Source organism: Engraulis encrasicolus, chromosome 19 (genome assembly GCF_034702125.1).
Source record: "Engraulis encrasicolus isolate BLACKSEA-1 chromosome 19, IST_EnEncr_1.0, whole genome shotgun sequence".
In the NCBI taxonomy this organism is placed as follows: Eukaryota; Metazoa; Chordata; class Actinopteri; order Clupeiformes; family Engraulidae; genus Engraulis; species Engraulis encrasicolus.
The window spans coordinates 31,006,929-31,025,658 of NC_085875.1; the positions used below are offsets into that span (position 1 = coordinate 31,006,929).

At 42.5% G+C, this 18,730-nt stretch overlaps 2 protein-coding genes across 2 annotated transcripts; both read right to left on the reverse strand.

Moving 5' to 3' along the window:
* Nucleotides 1-315: 315 nt before the first annotated feature.
* On the reverse strand, nucleotides 316-16,009 carry znf292a (zinc finger protein 292a). The gene is made up of 8 exons (XM_063184104.1): nucleotides 15,845-16,009; nucleotides 14,643-14,797; nucleotides 13,811-13,889; nucleotides 13,159-13,294; nucleotides 12,646-12,848; nucleotides 11,428-11,564; nucleotides 7,616-7,754; nucleotides 316-7,380 (listed from the first exon to the last, which is right to left on the reverse strand). Exons 1-8 carry the CDS (start codon nucleotides 15,992-15,994, stop codon nucleotides 901-903), a joined length of 7,479 nt encoding a protein of 2,492 aa, XP_063040174.1. The 5' UTR covers nucleotides 15,995-16,009; the 3' UTR covers nucleotides 316-900.
* Nucleotides 16,010-16,506: 497 nt separating this feature from the next.
* On the reverse strand, nucleotides 16,507-18,178 carry cga (glycoprotein hormones, alpha polypeptide). The gene is made up of 3 exons (XM_063224122.1): nucleotides 18,076-18,178; nucleotides 17,367-17,551; nucleotides 16,507-16,610 (listed from the first exon to the last, which is right to left on the reverse strand). The coding sequence occupies exons 1-3, from the start codon at nucleotides 18,176-18,178 to the stop codon at nucleotides 16,533-16,535; spliced, it is 366 nt and encodes a 121-aa protein (XP_063080192.1). The 3' UTR covers nucleotides 16,507-16,532.
* Between the last annotated feature and the right edge of the window lie 552 nt (nucleotides 18,179-18,730).

Genomic DNA, 18,730 nt, shown 5'->3' on the forward strand with positions numbered 1-18,730 from the left:
GCCACAGCAGGGCCGAATACAGCATGTTGTTTCATTTCTCCAATTGTATCGATCCCTTTGCCCAACTGGTGGCATCCTGGCAGGTGGGGCCCCTAGGCTGCAGTCATATCTAGCCGGTGCCTTAATGGTGATGGCAATAAACTTGCTTGTTCTGAGCCCACCCGCCTCTCTAATACTTGTATACCTTAATTATTAGCAATATCTCCTTTTCACTTTTAGGATTATATTTCCCAATAATTAGCCACAGCCCATCGTAATTTCACTGAACGTTTTGTGTTAGAGAGGAATATGTATGAAATGAGATGAAAACTTGAATATGATAATAAACACATTTAATTACACAGTGCAGTCAAAGTCATTACACAATTCACCATACACACTGCTGGTGTTTGTGGTAAGAAATGTAAACAAAGTTTACAAAAGCAAACATTTCCATTTTTATTGAATACTTTGTGGAAGACAAGTAAAATTTACAGCCACTACATTAATGTAAAAAATAAATACATACCAAACAAGAGGAGAAGTTGAATATAAATCCGAACTTGAATATAAATCCCATAGGGATATATCAAAATGTCCTTTTGTATTCTTTAAACAAAATTATACTTTTAAAAAGAAGCTTCATAAAAATGTGTTTCTAGGACTAACCCCTACATACTACCTGCTCCTTGGACTTTTCCACCAACATATACTGTATAATGATATAGCAAAATCTGTCGACATAATTTTCCTATTTAAAAACCTAAGACAGTTGTCCAATAACAATGACCTACTTGCAATTAATTTCCTGTTAAGAAAATTATGGATCAGGTGTTTGTTTTTGTTATGTACCACTCTGCAGCATATCTAGTCCTGAGTGCAAGGCATATGAATGGAGACGTCAAGCTTACAAATAAAGCATCAACTATAGAGCCACTTTTTCAGTATGACCATTGGACGCATATCCTGAAGCTGTTTCAGTAGGAGATCAGCACCGTTAGAAAAAGCTTTGTCCATCACTATCTTAACGTTATTCACAGATTTGATGTTTAAGGGGTTTCTGAAATTAACAAGATTTTCACTACTTGTAATGTAGTCGTAGTCGTTCAGCGTTTCGTCCATTATGATAGGGGACTGCTGTTGAAGAGTGCGCTGCTTTTTGGGGGGGGTTTCCGTTTTGCTACTCTCAACTGCTTTTCTTTTAAGAGAATCGGTCGAGTCCTCTAATAATGACAGAAGCATTTCCTCAGAGTCCGCCATATCATCTGTCTGCTTTTCATTAGTGTTTGGTTCCAGTCCTTTTATTGCATTTTCAGCTGTGTGGACTTCACTTGGGGGACAGCCCGTCTTGCATTTCTCCATCTCATCAGGTGTCGTTTGGTCATTTTCACTTTCAATTAGCCTTTTTTCAGGCGACATTGTGTCTGGGCTCCCAGCTAGCGAAGAGGATTCAAGTGTGCTATCTGCCAATTCACCCGAGCTTTCATCGTTGTCGCTTTCCTCATCCTCAGAACTCTCTGTTGATGTCCCATCTGAGTCTATGTTTCTGGACCGTGGGCATTTCTTACAGAATATGAACTGACTTCTCTGATCCTCAATGTATCGCTCGGTGAGACCGTGGGTGGCGTAATGTTTAAAAATATTCCGCTCAGCACTTGAAACTGAATCACAGCCCTTTATCATGCATGGGTATTGCAACGAAAACCTTCTGGTGCACATGGCGGAGGCTTCATCCATAGATTTCAGTGACGGCTTGCCAAAGCTTGTCCAGTGATTGAGTGATACTTTTCCTTTCTTCTTGGAGTTTTTCTTTTTCATTTTCAATTTGCTGTTCACCATGTTCTCTTTTCCATTATTAGGACTAAGTCCTTGTTTCATTTTCTTGTCTGTCAGATCGTTCATGGTGCTTTTTGTCTTAATTATTTCCTCATACACCTCCTCATGCTTCTTCATTAGATGTCGGAGAAGATTAGACTTTGTGGTGTAGCTACGATCACATCCCTCACAGTCGCACTTGAACGACAAGTCCACCTTTGCAGAGGACCCGTCGCCGCCTTCAGATAATTTTATTGCCTTGTGATCGTCTTTGACATGGTCAATGTATTTCAAGAACGACGTGAAGGATGCGGGGCACTTGTTCTGGTCGCAAGGAAAGGTTCCTACATCTACGCCTGTCAGCAGGGTATTTGATTTTTGGACAGTGAATCTGTGATAGAACAGGTAATGTCTAAACAAGGCAGTGGGTTTTGGGAACACTTTCAAACAGTTTTCTACTTGGCACTCCAATTCTGTAACTTTCAGTGTGCTGTCAGCACAATCGCTTGATGTTGCAACGCTTGATGCTGCACCACGGTCAGCAACATGTTCTATCTGATGCACCGCTCTGTAATGGAGAGTCAAGTTGTGTGCAACGGAAAACGCTGCTGAGCACCCTTTGTGTACACACCTGTAAGGTCTGAATGAGCAAGACACATCACTCATACTAGCTGCGTCCATTTTACGTTCTGGGCTACAGACTCTGGCTGGACTGTGGATGCTGGTTGGACTACGGACATGGACATGGACTGTGCCAATTTTACGCTCTGGGCTATAGACTCTGGCTGGACTACGGACATTGGCTGTGCCAATTTTACGCTCTGGACTATGGATGCTAGCTGGACTATGGATGCTGGTAGGACTGCGAACATTGGTTGAGTCCATGTTACTTTCTGGATGTTGTGGGCTACCTGCCTCAGCTTTAATTATCTTCATGTCTTTGCAGTCTGGGACTTTGTGGGTCTTTGTGGAAGTTTGTGGGTCTATCGTGACATGTCCCTCTGTGGTCCTCTCATTACTACTGACTGGCTGGAGTGGCCCTGCTGTTGATGGCTGTGTTGGGGAATGCACAGAGCTGGCCACTGATGAATGGACGGTGCTAGATGCTGCATCTTGACTTCCTTGCCTAGTGACTCCTAAACAATGCAGCTTCTCAGGGGACTGACTGGCTGACTGGCTGAAATGTTCAGTTTTAGTTTGGACTAACTCCTGTTTTTCCACCTTCAAGCCATTGCACTGGCTGTCGACACAATTAACAGATTTATAGGCTAAGGATATGTTACCTAGTGTCGAGGCTTTGAGGATTCGAAAGCCCTTGTTTGCCTTTATCTTGGGTATTTCATCCTTGGCCAGGCGGTGAACGTTCATATAGTGTATTCGGAGACCAGTTGTTCTTGTGAAATTCTTTGCACATATATGACAGCTGTAAGGACAAAATTTGTCCGGGTATTTCTTCAACTCATTGATCATGTCATCTGTGTAGTCGTGACTTTTGTACAGATGCTTAAATAATGCTTCTTTTGTCATTGCACCATAGGAACAGCCATCTTTTTCACATACAAATGGTTTATTGGCATTCAGGTCAACCTCCTTTATAGGAGTTCTCGGCAGCACAGTTTCATTTGGTCTTTCCTTAGCAGGATCCGCAGTTTTTGATGCATTTAAGGAGGAGTTCTCATTGGCTTTCAGAGAATCCTGTAACGCTGCATCGTTCAAAGCCAGTCGTTGCAAGGCTTTCTGTATCTCCAACATTTTGAAGTCTTCTTTATTATTTGTGGTCGTCACATCCATCGTCTTTGCTACGGAGTCCTTTAAAGTTGTGCTGCGAGTCTGCATCGGTCTTGAGTCTGCGTTTACCTCAGAGTTTCTGCTCTGGCCAGTGTTCACAGGTAAAGGGTGAGACTCAGCTGCCGTGGGAACAGATCTACTCTGACCAATCGATGTGGGCTGTACTGAGTCAGCCATGCATGATGAAGGGGCGATACCAGGCTCTTGTTTTGGATAACTCATGTTGTAAGTTGATTCGTAAATTTCTGGATAGCTACCGTTTTGCAAGTAGTTTGACTCTGTGGTCTGATTATACATGCATGACCCGTCTGGTTTACCATTATAGCCTCCTTCAGTCTTAATAGTTGGAGTTGGAGTTGGAGTAGCTGATGGCTGATAGACAGTTAAAACGTCAGGATCGTTCAAGAAATCAAGGAAAGATGTTGGCAAATCCGCATTCAAGTCCACTTCATCAAAAGGTTTACACTGGGACCGTTTTGACAGATGACCACCAAGAGATTTTGTGCTGGAAAACTCTCTGTAACATCTACGGCAGATCACCTTGCCATCTTTTATAATGGCAGGCCATTTCGTCCTCTTAGATGACCGTACCTTTTTCTGTTTCTTCACCTCGTCAGTTGATGTTTCTTTTTTGTCTTTGGAGTCTGCGCTTGTTGCACTTTGCAATGTGGTGACATTATAATCCATGTCGTGCAATTGTGAATTTGACGACGTTTCCCTTGTGTTACTGAAATAAGAATTATTAGAGCAGTTAAGGACCTCTGCTGAGCTCTGCAGAGTGGTTGTCAAATCATTAGTGTGGTTCTTGTAAGGCGTTGAGTTAAGATTAGCAATATTGTTAACCTCCGAGTTACTGACATATGGATCGTGAGGGGGGTCAAAGGTCATGGACTTGTTACTGGTCCCTAATGTTTCCACTGATGGAGTGTGCAGTTGAGCAGGCATATGTGATGAATATGAATGGAGACTTTGGCCCGATGAGACGTTTCCATCATGATGACTCTGCATGGGTTGCAACATGTGGCCCACGTTTCTGTCTGGCTGTGGGATATCGCACTGTTGCCCGCTGTCTGGTGAATGTAAGACCATGAGAGAGCTAGATATGTACTTTGATGCTTGAGTCATCACACTGGAGTCTTGTCTCATCACGGGGGGCATGTTCCCATTGTCACTCGGGACTGTGGTGTGTGGTACTGTAGTGTCACATATCACCTGTGCAACCGGAGCCCTCTCCATCTCAGACGGAAACGAGAAGTCTGGGAAGTCTGGAAAGTCATCAGGTTCAACTTTTGGCTTCCATCCACTCTGTTGGGTGTAGTCACAGCTGAAACCGTTTGCTGTAGGTGAATTCCACAGCTGAGAAATGTCTGAATGTATCAGTCCATCTGGATTTTGCAAAGTGTCGCAAAAAGAGTTTTCTGACTGTGAACAGAAACTGGAATAAAAGGGCATGGAACTGTTAGATATAGAGTTGGGAGAAAAGGAGGATGGTGAGAGTACAGCGTCACTTTGTGCTGAATAAGGAGACTGGCTTATGCTTGCATTCTTTCGTGGAGATGCAAGACCTGTAGTGCTCATCCTCCGACCCTGCTTTGTAGGTGATCTCTGCATGTTTAGATGCAGTTGCTTCCTAACTGACATGCGGGCAAGCCGCTTGTACCTGTTCGACAGTTTCCATTCCTCAAAAGCCTCGGAGTGCACTTTTTTGACGTGCCTTGCCAGACTTTTCGATGTGGAATACCTTCGAGTGCATGCCTCAAATGGGCAGACGTGGGTTAGTTTATCATCACTTGGACTGGTGCGGCTTTGCGTAGGGACTGAAGAGCCAAGTGTCTGCTCTCGTTTGATTTCTGCCATGAAAGACTCGCCTTTCGGACACGAAAAGAGTTTCTTGTCCTGGATTATTGTCGGAGGCTGTAGTTCAGACCTAGAACAACCTACAGCTTCCAAGGAGGTGATTGGGATCGGCTTCAGTTGCACAGAACAAGGCTGCGTAAGGGGTAAAGGGCCCTTGAGGTTCAACTCCTGTGGAGCTGCCGGTTTTGAAGGCTGAACAGCAGGCACAACCGCAGCTGGGGCCTCTGGCTCGGTGACGCTCGGTGCACTGGCTACATCTGTGGTAGGAGGAGCAGCACTGACTTCAACTGCAACAGCAGCAGCAGAGTTTTCATTCAGCATGCTTTCAACGGAGTGCTTGATTTTAACTGAGGCAGATTCCACTGTGGCTTCGTCCTCAGGTTTGCTTGGAGAATTTTCAGGTCCCTGCGTCACATTCGGTTCTACCTCTTCTGAGATAAATGTGGAGGACATCTCCTGTTTAACATGCTCCTTCAGGTGTGCGGTTAAAAGTGCCTGCGAGTAGAAGATCTTACCACAGGTCGTCACTTTACAGGTGAACATTATGTAATGCTGCGCTTCGTGGTCGTACAGCTGGTAGGTTTCGGTGAAGAGTCGGCCGCAGTCTGGAAACACGCACTGGGCCTCAAACCGGGTGTGCAGTTTTCTGTGCATGAGCAGCTCGGCATGGGAGGAGAAAGCAGCTTTGCAATTTAGCTGAATGCAATAGTACGGCTTTTCGCCACTGTGCATTTTCAAGTGATCGTTCAGGTGAGTCATGTTGACAAACTGCCGCCGGCAATACTGACAAATGGTCTTTTGGCAGTGAGTCTCAAGGAAACACTTCGCCTCTTCATCGTCTTTATGCACTCTCATGTGGGCCACAAGGTTCCTGAAATATTTAAAGACCTTCTGGCAGCTGGTAACGGGGCAAGAACAATCCTCAGTATTTTCTGCCACACATGCAACACGTTGGTTGTCTTGTTTCGGAGAAGTAACCTTAATTGGACTGCTGTTTGGAGTGTTTGACTCTGCTTGTTGGAGTTTTTCCTCAGGATTCACTTTGATTTTGGGAGACTTTTTCAAAATGTAATCCTTTATGGGGGACTTTGTGGGAGATTTTGGTAGCTTCTTGTTGGTGACGTTCATAGCAGCTAGTCGTTCCTTGCTTGACTGCTTCACATGCTGAGCAACATGTGGTTCGAGAACTTGTCGGGTCTCGAAGGACTGTGCGCATATCGGACATCGGAATAATCCGTCTTGGACATGTTTTAGTGCATGCTTTACAATTCTGTGACCAAGAAACTCTTTATCACACAATACACAATACTGCATGTACGCCTGCCAGTTTCTAAACCGTGCAGAGACAAAGCCCTGCTCTCTCAGTTTCTTGATTTCCCTTTTCTTCTTTCTCTCAGCGATAAGATCGTTTGGATCTACTACAGAGGGGCTCATCACCATGTCCATGAAGCTATGCCCGCTCTCTGTGTCCTCCTTCCCTTCTGCCTCGTCGTCGTTGTCATTGTCATTGAGTTCATCGATGGAAGACACTATCGAGGCCTCGTCGCCCATCAGTGTCAAGCAGTTCCGTTTTAGCGTTTTCCAGTCCCAGAATTCTGGGTCGAAAGGCCACCGTGTCTTCAAGGCCAACAGCAAATCGCAGCGCAGGGAGTTGGGGATGGGGATGGGCAGCGACGACGACGAAGACGACGACGACTCCTCCTCCTCTAGCTTTTGGTCTGGTTCGTTGTAGAGTGCTTCCACAGCATAGTACGCGTCCACGGTGGGCTTCTGGAGGAACTCGGTGAGCTGGCACGCGCGTTTCACCTCCAGGTCGGTGGGCATCAGGCAGGAGATGGTCTTGCATATGGTGGCCTGGCTGTCCTCGCCATCACTCCCATCTCCCATCTTCAAGGCCTGGATGCACATTTCAATGCACAATGGAAGTCCAGCATTTTCAACCTGGGAGAAAGAGAGAAAGCAACAACAACATTTCAGGCAGTGTCAGTAACTGAATAGAACTTTTAATCCTGTATTTCTACTTTATTGATCATCTTAAAAATGTATTTCTTGTAATATTTTGCAGGAATGAAGGCATGTGTGGATTTGCAATGTGTAATAACGTTACAAATAATTACGCACCAAGGCCAAATTAAGTTACTACTGCTACAGCTACTAACTCTTTGAAACTACTTACTTCAGACTGGATGACTTTGATGAGGAGCAGTATGTGGTAGACACTGGTGGCCTGCACTACTAGCGCTCGGCACTGGTCCAGGAAGGCCTGCGAAGACTCCAGCCTCATCAGCAGCTTACTCCACAGCAGCGTCAGTTCCCTACAAGGAGGATAAGAAGAGAAAATATATATTGTATATTACAATAAAATATATTTTTTTGTACAGAAAACATCTGACGTGATTATTTTACCTCGACTATAATGACTTGTTCACCCTCACATTGATTAACTGTGAGACATGCTTTCCATTTATATTTTTTCAACAGGAGGTTAAGTTCATGAAACAGATTTAACAAGAAACGTTTACATATTGCTTAAAAGAAAAAGTTTCTAGCAGTAGTTTTGATGTCTTAGATGAAAAGGTTTTTAAGGTAGTCATAAATGTGCAATGCAGGAGCTGACCAAGTGATACAGGAGCAGGGTTACGTCATCTGTTTTAAACAATCTCATGTGAGTCATAAAATTCTCATTATGAACACAGAATGATAAATCCCACTGCTGATGCAGCTTCAGTCCAGACAAAATGCTAATTAATTTTGAAATGACCTCCAACAGGCCACAGTAAGTTTCAGAATCACAGTGGTAGACAAATATTGTGAAAATATAAAAAAAATAGTGTGCCTGCTGTTTAATACATGCTTATTACAACTGGCTATACTGGCAGTAACAGTAGGCTATGTATACAAACACTCAGATATTATGTCAATAAAATATTTGGGGCATAACATTTGGATAGCCCACATGAAATTTAGACAAAGTTCAACCTGTCGAGTAGGCCACATGAAATAGACAAACAACCTCAAGACACCACCACCAAAACACAAACCTCACATAGGTTTGTGGTGTACTTTTCAGCATCTTCACAGCCACAATACAGCAAGTACAACATGACACAGTAATCTGCACAGACCGCATGCCTGAATACTAAAGTTATAGCCTACTCTTGTAATGAAAAACAGCACAAACATCAAGTGACATTTTAGGCTGTTTGGTAACACTACTCTACTGTGATAAAGGCTCAACTGGCTTGCTGTAGTCAGGGTCTATGGAATAAACACCAAGGTACTGAGAATAATCACAATTCTTTGTGGTAAGTTTATGTTGTATTTCTGGGAAAAAACAAAAAAAAAACAAGAGATTCTCAGGATATGCACTATGGTAAATTAGTGCAAACACACTCAAGTGACTTTTGTCAAAGAGCAAACCAATTTCTGACGGACCAACCAACCCACATAAACCACGCAACTTCCTTGCGTACTTTATCTCCCAACAACGAAGAAGACAAATACTGGTGAAAAATAGGGAAAATCTGTTCAAATCTTCAAGTTGCGATCAGTAACATTGGGACAGTTCAACTAATAACAACCTACAATAGCAGAACAGTAGTGTAAGAGACAGGCACGGCTGTAGGGAGGATTTTTTTTTAAATGCCAAGGTCATAATTGTGCAGAAATTTAGAATTTGAACTCTCAAGTGAACATAAATGTTAGCCTACATCAATTGTCAAAAATGGTCAAATGTACAAGCATGCACAAAAACAATCAAGCAACCTAAATCTTATCTGAAACCAACTACTGTGTTTTATTCACAAAAGAAGCTGCACAGATGTGTGTGTCAGAGTGAGAGAGAGGGAGAGAGAAAGAGGGAGAGAGAGAGAGAGAGAGAGAGAGAAAGAGGGAGAGAGAGAAAGAAAGACAGAGCGAGAGAGAGCGCACAGGTGTGTGTGCATGTGTGTGGGTGTGTGGGGGGGTTGTCAAGTGAGAGCATGAGAGAGAGAGAGAGAGAGAGAGAGAGAGAGAGAGAGAGAGAGAGAGAGAGAGAGAGAGAGAGGGGGGAGCAAAGACAGTAAACAGAAGAGAAAGGAGAAAATAAATAAATACCGACTTGGAAAGGAAATGCAACACTCAAAAAGCAACAGGAATAGCGGCCAAATACAAGTGCAAAACATTAATCTGGACATGCTCTCCCTCAATTCACAAGTTTCAGCTTTCATTTTGTCTGTCAAGGAGGATCATTACCTCTTTTCCCTCCCCCCTTCTGTCTCCCACCCCCCCTCTCTCCATGGTAACAAATACACAGTAACTAATTCATCTGCTGCTGATTTGGATGGGAGCAGGTGTCCTCTAATTTCATTACATTTAGCTGCGAATAGGACGTTGTCTACTAAAAAAAATGTAGGCCAACCTATTTTTTGGGCAATGGGCCAACCTGTTTTAATCTCTTCTCTTACTCACTATCCCTCCTCTCTTTACTCGCAGGCCTGCCACAGCCAACTTTACTTGTGGTCGCTGCTTTTCTGTATTGTTTAGGTTGGTCAAACGTCTTCTAGACTAGTGCAAATATGGCTGACTAACAACATCTCTGTGTTCAGGACTGTGACTGTGATTGCCAAATAATTTCAACAGATTGTCAAATATAATAATAATTTTAAAAAAGTCTGTTTGCGTATGCAGTAATAATGGCATATATTCTTTGCTACGTTTCTTTTAAATCGTTTAACTTTGAACAAACTGTGGCCTCAGCCTTATTCAAAGCGGTAGGCCAGAATTTGGTGTGGTGCTGCTGATCATTAAACACCTCGCAGGATTCTGTGGGATATTCAGCAGAGCATTATCTCCTTGACAAGTCCCTGTTACACAGCTTAGGGAATTACGATAATGAGATCATACGAAGAAAGATGCTTACTGCATATTACCGTTGGATGTATTGTATCTAGTCACACAAAGACCTGAGTAGTTTCCATCCACTGGAAACTACACTACACTACTGACTACACTATATTACTACACCACTATGACATCACACAAACTTCAGAAACGCATTACCACTTGGTCGTTGCCATTATGGCATCACCACATTTATAACGGGGACATGGACATGGACTCTGTGTGTTGTCATAGTGGTGTAGTAATATAGTGTAGTGCAACGCTTATTAGAACAGTCCACTGATGGAAAAGTGTGCATTATGAGGGTACAACATGAAATAAGCCGTGTTGTATTGGCTGATAATTGCTGACTGAAAAAGATAAGAAAATGAAGCATGCTGAACACTGCTTGAAACTGGCTCCTTAAACCGGACTGCACATAAAGCAAAATGTAATGAAGGGGGGAAAAGTAAGCACTGAAAAGTTGCTTTGACTTCCAAAACTGCTGACTGTTTATTTCTCAACCTTGTGACAATTCTTAACTTTTATAACTCATACAAGAATAAAGCACAGTGCAGTGGTGATGTTTTTAGCATCTCTGAGAGAGTCTGTAAAGTTCCTAGCACATTTGCATAGCCTGTCTGACCCAGAACACAAAACTATTGGGTTGAGTAGCCTGAATGTGACAACAAAACCATGGACACCACACCGCTAGCTACACTGGAATAAGCCAGCCATCCACTCTGACCCTTCCGCTGGGTCACCTTGATGAAACCCACCACCAATTCCTTAGTGGATTATCTCAGCGAGAGAGAGAGAGAGAGAGAGAGAGAGAGAGAGAGAGAGAGAGTGTGTGTCAAGCAAAAGTAACTTTGTGCCTTTTTTTTTGGAAACAATACACTGCTTGAATAACAATGCATGTTTCATGTTCAAATATATATGTATACAGTATATGTGGCACAGCTGAAATAGGTCACATATCTTGACCGAATTTTAAGCACCATCTCCACTGGACCTTATCCCAAGCCCACTGAGGAAAAAAAAAGAGAAAAGCTGTGACCTCATTTAAAAGGCCATTTTTTTATCGTTGGGGAAAAAAGGAGGAAAAAAACGCAGATCAAGACTCACCAGGCACAGTACACATCCCCTTGGACAAGCTGTCTTTTAAGAAACGCTGAGCACATGCTGAAGGCCCCCTTCTCATTGCCGTCTGACTCCAGGTTACAGATCATGTCCAAGGCGTCTTTGCAGTCCACCTCAGCAATCTGTGAACACAACACAGAGCTCTAAATTAACTTTTTTCATCACTAGCCAAAATGGCTAGTAGACGTTAATCTTGGCCAGACATACACGCATTGATGGGTCAAAGTGGTTGGTAAGTTTTCTTTCCTAGTAGCCAAACTGAATTTTCACCAACATTTGGCCAGTTGGCATGTCTTAATTTAGAGCCCTGATCACAACCCAGAGCTGTGATGCTGCAGCCAGACACGAATGAATCTGATACACAGGGCTAGCCAGGTCGCACCCTCCTAGAGACGCAACACCTTCAGCGTTGCTTCTAGTCAGGCCAAGAGCAATACAAATATAATTTCTGAGCTCCAGAAAAAACGGGAACTCCTCCCACTTTTTTCGGTAGCAAACAACCAGAAGCAAACCAAGGGAGGTGGGTCAACCATGCCGTTTGGGAAATGTTAATTGTTATGCTCTTGGTCAGACCAAGTCTCAAAGAGATTTGAAAGTCGATTATAATCAGGCTAACACAGGGCAACTTTTGGAGCATTGTTGCCGGGAAACATCAAGATTGGTTGCTGATAAATTTTCTTGATAAATTCAAGTGATCTTGATAAACGGTCAAAACAACATCTGAAAGTGTTGTTGCCTAGAAACATTGCTCAAAAAATATCACCCTTAGTTTCATCATGGCTTAGTTATGTAATCCGGGATCACTTGATGCTGCGCAATGCAATGCTATGAGTGACTATGCATACATAGCTACACATAAACAAATCGACAGATATGATCAAAGTTTGGTTACCACCAGTCAAGTTCTACATTCTGCAAAATCTTGATTCAACTCACACAAATTTAATTGGACATTCACATTAGGGCTGCACAATTATGGAAAAAATCATCACGATTATTTGGGTCAAAATCAGAATCATGATTATTAATCACATTTCTTTTAAATTATACCAAAATGAAATAGTATGTTCTGGCTTCAAGGATGGCACTAATGCTACGATTAAATCCTGACTGAAATCACAATTTCGATATCACGATTAAATCACGATTGACGATAATTTTCGATTAATTGTGCAGCCCTAATTCACATTGCCACAAACTCACCTCTTTCTTCAGGTGTTCCTCTGAACTTGTTGCACAAAGGCATACCAGGTAGGCTTGTTTGAAGTTTCGTTTTCCCGAAAACTCAGGAAACTCTGTGCAGACCTTGGCCAGCCGGGCGGCCTTCTCTACTTCATTCTGTTTTATAAGGTGCTTGATGCGCATGTCAATGAGAGCTGGACCCTCTGAAGCCAGGTACTCGTTAACTGAAAAACAAACGCAGAGAAGAAAAATAATTGTAGTTATTACACTTTGGCTTTGTACAACTTCCTAATGGCTGTAACAAGGTGGGATAGGCCAATAATTTACACCATTCTACTGGCTAACAAGATCACTTGGACCAATTAGTTACAAATGACAGTGAGGCAGAATGTACAAGAAAAATAATTGATGATAACTGATGATTGATAAGTGATGATATTGGATTGGAAAACCCAAAAGAGCATATGATGCACAAAGTGATTGTTGGGGGAAAAAAAACCTGATTTATTTACAAAATTCTTGAAAAGGCTTTACTTTTTTCTGTTTCAGGCAACTCGTTGGACAGGATGCTGTTCAGAGTAGAATTTGTCCAGATCCCACTTTCGGCTGCAACAGCTGACAGTGGCTGAAGCTGAGAGTTCCCACTCCCTTGCAGAATGCCATGTGCCACCTGCAGACATACGCGCAAACACACACACACACACACACACACACCAGAATGACATTAGTTTTAAAGACAGTGTCTTGAAAAGCAAGATCCCTTGCCACCCATCTTATGATATGCCGGTTTCCATGTCCATGAGCAAATTTAACATAACTACAAAGTTGTGAAAGGTGTGAGGTGTGCCATATGCGTTACGCCCCTTTTTGGAAGAAAACATTGGGGGATAAGCCAATGCAAGTCAATTGGTGGTGTTGGGAAAGGATAAACGAAAGACAAGGACCTGAAGACAAGCGTTGTTCACGCTCAACATGCTGAAAACATGTTGTGTTACCTGCTACTCAAATATATATATAGCCAAACAGCCGTGGGTGAAGCATGGAAGGTGTTAATTTAGGCTAGCCAAAGTTGCATGTAAATTAATGAGACATTCGGTTTGTTTTCCCCCAAAAAGGGGCGCAACGCACATTCACGAACAAAGTACCCGGATGGCCGTTTATACGTATATAAAGTGCCAAGTCTGACCTTCACAGATGACCGGAAGCGTTCCCATAAGGCACTGGGGATCATCTCAGACTGCGACAGCAGCAGCTCCATGCAGTTCCTGCAGAACAGACCAGAGGAGGGAAAGTGAAAAAGTGAAACTGAACATGCACAACATTGCCAAGTTCCTAATCTGTTTTAATATATCTGTAATACCTTTGCTTTTCATGTGCAAATTTGAGTAACTTTAATTAGCTGACAGAAATGCAGTGTTTTCGACAGAGTGAAAGTGAAAAAGTGAAAGCCCCATAGGGAAACTTCAACTCCCACTGTCATTGTGACACAGCACTCCACAGCACACAAGTGAATACTGCACACAGCGAAATTGCATTTATGCCTCAACCGTGCAAGGGTGCAGCCCTCAATGGCGCCCCAAGGGAGCAGTGCGGCAGGACGGTACCATGCTCAGGGTACCTCAGTCATGGAGGGGGATGGGGGAGAGCACTGGTTGATTACTCCCCCCCACCAACCTGGCGGGTCGGGAATCAAACCGGCAAACTTTGGGTTACAAGTCTGACGCTCTAACCGCTTACCCATGACTGCCCAGTCGGAGGAGGGCCCATGAACGGCGTAAAACTGAACAGGCACAACATTGCGAGGTTCCTAATCTGTTTTGATATACTCTGTAATACTTTTGCTTTTGATGTGCAAATTTTAGGAACTTTAATTAGCTGAACGAAATGCAGTGTTTTAGACACCATGTTATTGTCAATGCAAATGAAAATGTGTACCCACACACACAGCAAACACACCATGTGCATGGTATTGTCTGACTAATTTACAAATAATTATTAAAAAAAAAAACCCCACTTACAGGCCTAATTTCTCAAGTACAAGGGACGACTGTTCACATTCAGGTGAGAGTGATGGGGTGGCCTCTGCATAGCTGAGGATGGCCACTGTGTACATCTCCAACAGAGGCAGGCGATCTTCCTCCGTCTTCCAACGACTCCCATGTTCTACCAGGACCTGATGATGCACATGGCCAAGTTTGTTCAACTTTTGACAGAAATATTCCAAAAAGTATATTACCAGAGCAAATTGCAAAAAACAAGTGCATAATGTACACAACACCAGTGTAATTAATATCTGTAATGTGTTCCACGTCTTATTTCTGAATAATTTTAGAAAAACTTCTAAACACTTTAGTGCTTTTAATACCGTGCATGTAAATGTAAATGTGCATGTAAAGCCAAAATGGTGTACATCTGGACTCCATCATAGCCAATGATCTTCAAGTGGCCTTTCCTACAGATGCTAATTAAGGCCACTGCCCACCCCACCATGCAATTTACTGAGATTTCTCGTCTGCTCTGCTGATGCAAATTAATCTGAAGACTGAAACATTGTGCTTTCAATATGAGCTTGAAATGTCTTAATGTTTATCTTGCATCAATGCCCCGGCTTTAACCAATCTGTATAGTGTATTATCCCTGGTCATTAGCAACACACGTCGGGTCAGGCAAGCCATAATATGTCAAAGCAAAATTCCCGTTGTCTCTGATGGCTGCCCAAGCCATATCAAATTGCAATTTGCAAACTCTGTGCAATAACTTTCGTTTGCAATATTTCGGCACCTCAAGGAGAGTGGTGACTAATGTTTCATGCGTTCTGCATTAAGTCACAAGTCAACCATGCAATTAGTACATTTTTGCACAAAAAGCTAGCTAGCGTCTAGCTCGCTCGGCCAGGGAACGGGAGCAGTGGCCAAAACCTGGTACCAGTAAATTTGGGCAGTTATCAAAATTAACATTCAGAACTTCTTGAGTAAACTGCGCTCTTTGAAGAACAATCGCGGATTGTAGGTACTTCAAAATGGTTATGGTAACCATTTCATTATGCATTAACAACACCGTGAATTTCAACCATACATCAAGCGGGATATTTTTTGCAGTCGGTCATTTGATGGTTAGCAATCAAGATAGCAGGCTAACTAGCTAGCGTGCTAGCTCAGAGAGCAACATCATCAATCAGAAAGCTTGCGGTCTTTGTAGCGTTATGGGAAATACTGCAGACCTGGCAAAACTCTTGGCAAAAGCTAGACGAGGCATCCACTGGCGATTCCGAACTCTCTTTCAATGCTGTGATCAATTCCTGGAAACGTTTGCGGAGGGCCACAATTACTTCCCTTGTGTTGCTCTCCCTCTCTGCCTCCTCCTCCGCCATCTTCACAACAATCACGGCCCCGTTCGGATCGGATAGACCTTCACGTACTCGTTCACGCACAGTGACGCATGGGCGTGGGGGTGTTCGAATGACCCACTGAGCCACATAGAGCAAAGCTTGTAACCTTGCCCACCACTTTCCATTGAATTTGGGAGAAAAGACTCAATTTTAACCATGCACACATCATGTATATTTGTCAGCTAATATTTGGGTTAGAATGAGCAAAAGCAATATGAGTTTTGGAGAATGTCTCTGTCATGGGCCTACCCCACATTTTGGCATCCCATCTGTTAACCTATTTTAACTGGGCGAAAAACAGGCCAAAAAACAACCAAGCAAGAAGCAGAAATACACTTTAATATGCATGTTTCAATCTACCTTTTATTAATTTAAAATAACATCAACAATGAAAAACATAAAATGGAAAGGGGGTTGAAAAATGACTACTCAGAATTAAAATGGCAATATGGTGCATTGAATGACTTTATTGGTCTACATTAGGAGGACAGAGTCTTTCTCATAAACCTCTCATAAGTTTCTAATAAGACTTGTGATAGTGACATGAGCCGCAGTAGCAGTCTGTGTGATTCTTCAATAGATGACCATCGATTATCACCTAGGAGACATGAAAAGAATATGTTAATATTATTCAAAGAATTGTCAATATTATATTTCAATATTACAGATATGTCAATGAGTAGGGTATTGTCAAAACACAAGGCGCTTTTACATTAGAACCATTCTGGGTTCTAGGCTTTATACAGTGGCGATTCTAGACCAACATTACCAGGGAGCTGGTCGAGGTGGGGCCAATGAGTTTTTAGAGACACATTTGGTATAAGTTCATCGAATTTCTGTTCCATACTATTTTAAGCTTTACATTTGTTTTAATTATAAATGGATATTTAAATCGTTTCTTCAGTAGAAGGGCCATAACGGGCCCGGTCCACGCTGGCTGCCCTTCTAGAACATTCTAGAACCACCTGCATTACATTGTACTAAGGCAGGGGTGGGGAACCTATGTCTCAAGGGCCCTTGAGGCTGTTTTATCCGGCCCCCGATGTAATTTTAATTTTATGCAGCTTCACATAAAATATGACAAATTTTGTAAAAGAATCTTAGAAATTACATTTGCAATACAAGTAAGTATTCAGGGGACCTAGAGAAGGTGGGGTCTATTTTAAAGGTGGCTGCCTTCAATATAGGTCTAAAGTGCAGGGGGAAATCCTGGTTTGTGTTTTTAGTACGGCCCTTGGAGGGCTTTTACGGCCTTCTGATGAATTTGAAGTGGCCCCCCTCGAATGAAAAAGGTTCCAAAGCACATTTGTGTTGAAAATCATTATATAAATCTCTTCAGCAAAAGACGCCATACATCTTTTGGGTTTTTGGCCACGCAGCACGTTGCCTCTGAGGTGATGTTTTTGGGGACCGGCATCGTTTCCTTGGACCGCAAAGGCGTAGGGTAGGCTCTGGAGAAGCAGCATCCCATGCACTGGTAGATTGGAGCGTCACGCTTGGAGAAGAAGTTGTTCTTCACCAGCTCACACTCACAACTCTCTGAATAAAATACACCACACACAGCACACACAAGGTCATACCACAACTTGCTCCTCTCTCTCTCTCTCTCTCTCTCTCTCTAGTATTTCATCATTTTCTGTGTAACACCTAACAATGTTCATAAACAAAGAGCTTTGTTGCAGAAAGACGTATCCATTTTGGAACATTTTGTGAAATTTATATTTTTGTATTGGGCATTGCAATGCAAAAGGCATTTTATATAGGTTTAAAAAGCTCTCAAAATATTTGAATGGCAAGAATGAAGACAAAGATGATAGGACCTCTTAACAGTAATTTCCAATAATAAAATGCAAAATGAAAAAATGGTGCTTACGTCATTTTGCGATTAAACTCATCAAAAGTACTTGACTTAGACACAGACTTAGTATTTAATTGAATTTAGATCAATGTGTTTCCATTGTTTTCATATCATGATTATATGTAGTGCCCAGCTATTTGCAGCTGAATGGACTTGGTACATTTTTAATCAATTACAAATGTAGTCTTTTACAAGCATTACTTACTTGCCATATTTCCATTGGGATAAAAGTCACCCATGTGAATAAGCATTAGTAGAACCACACAGGATGCCACACATGACTTAAGAGGACCAATCATGATGACCATTAGTATCTATCAAACAAGCAGGAGAGAGAGCAAAGTGTTGAGGGTCAGTATGCACAATACAAAACATTTCCCACATTTACATCAGTCAAAACCAGAGGAGCAGAAGTAAAAGAAAAGCAAAAACCCTCATTCGTTACACAGTGGAATAACTGGTGTAACAACCATGTAATATAATGCAATACTACTGTATTTGAACTGTATCATGTACTGTCATCAGGGCTCGAGTTGTAGGGGGATCGCAGGCCCTACAATGAAAATGGTCTAAAATCACCCCCCTCAATGAAATAGGTCAAAACTCACCCCCTCTAAAACAAGCATCCATTCTTCACAAATTGCACTTTTAACATTCATTTTAAAAATTTCAAAATTTTCTCGGGGGAGAAACCCCCAATAATCAGAAAACATCTCTGCCCACCCCCCGCTTGGTTTGATTTTACAACTCGACCACTGACTGTCATACATCATGAATTTACTTGTACTTCTACTTTATAAACCTCAGTTCAAAACTTCACAAAAAGACACAGTATACATCACCTTTGGTCTTCACCTGCT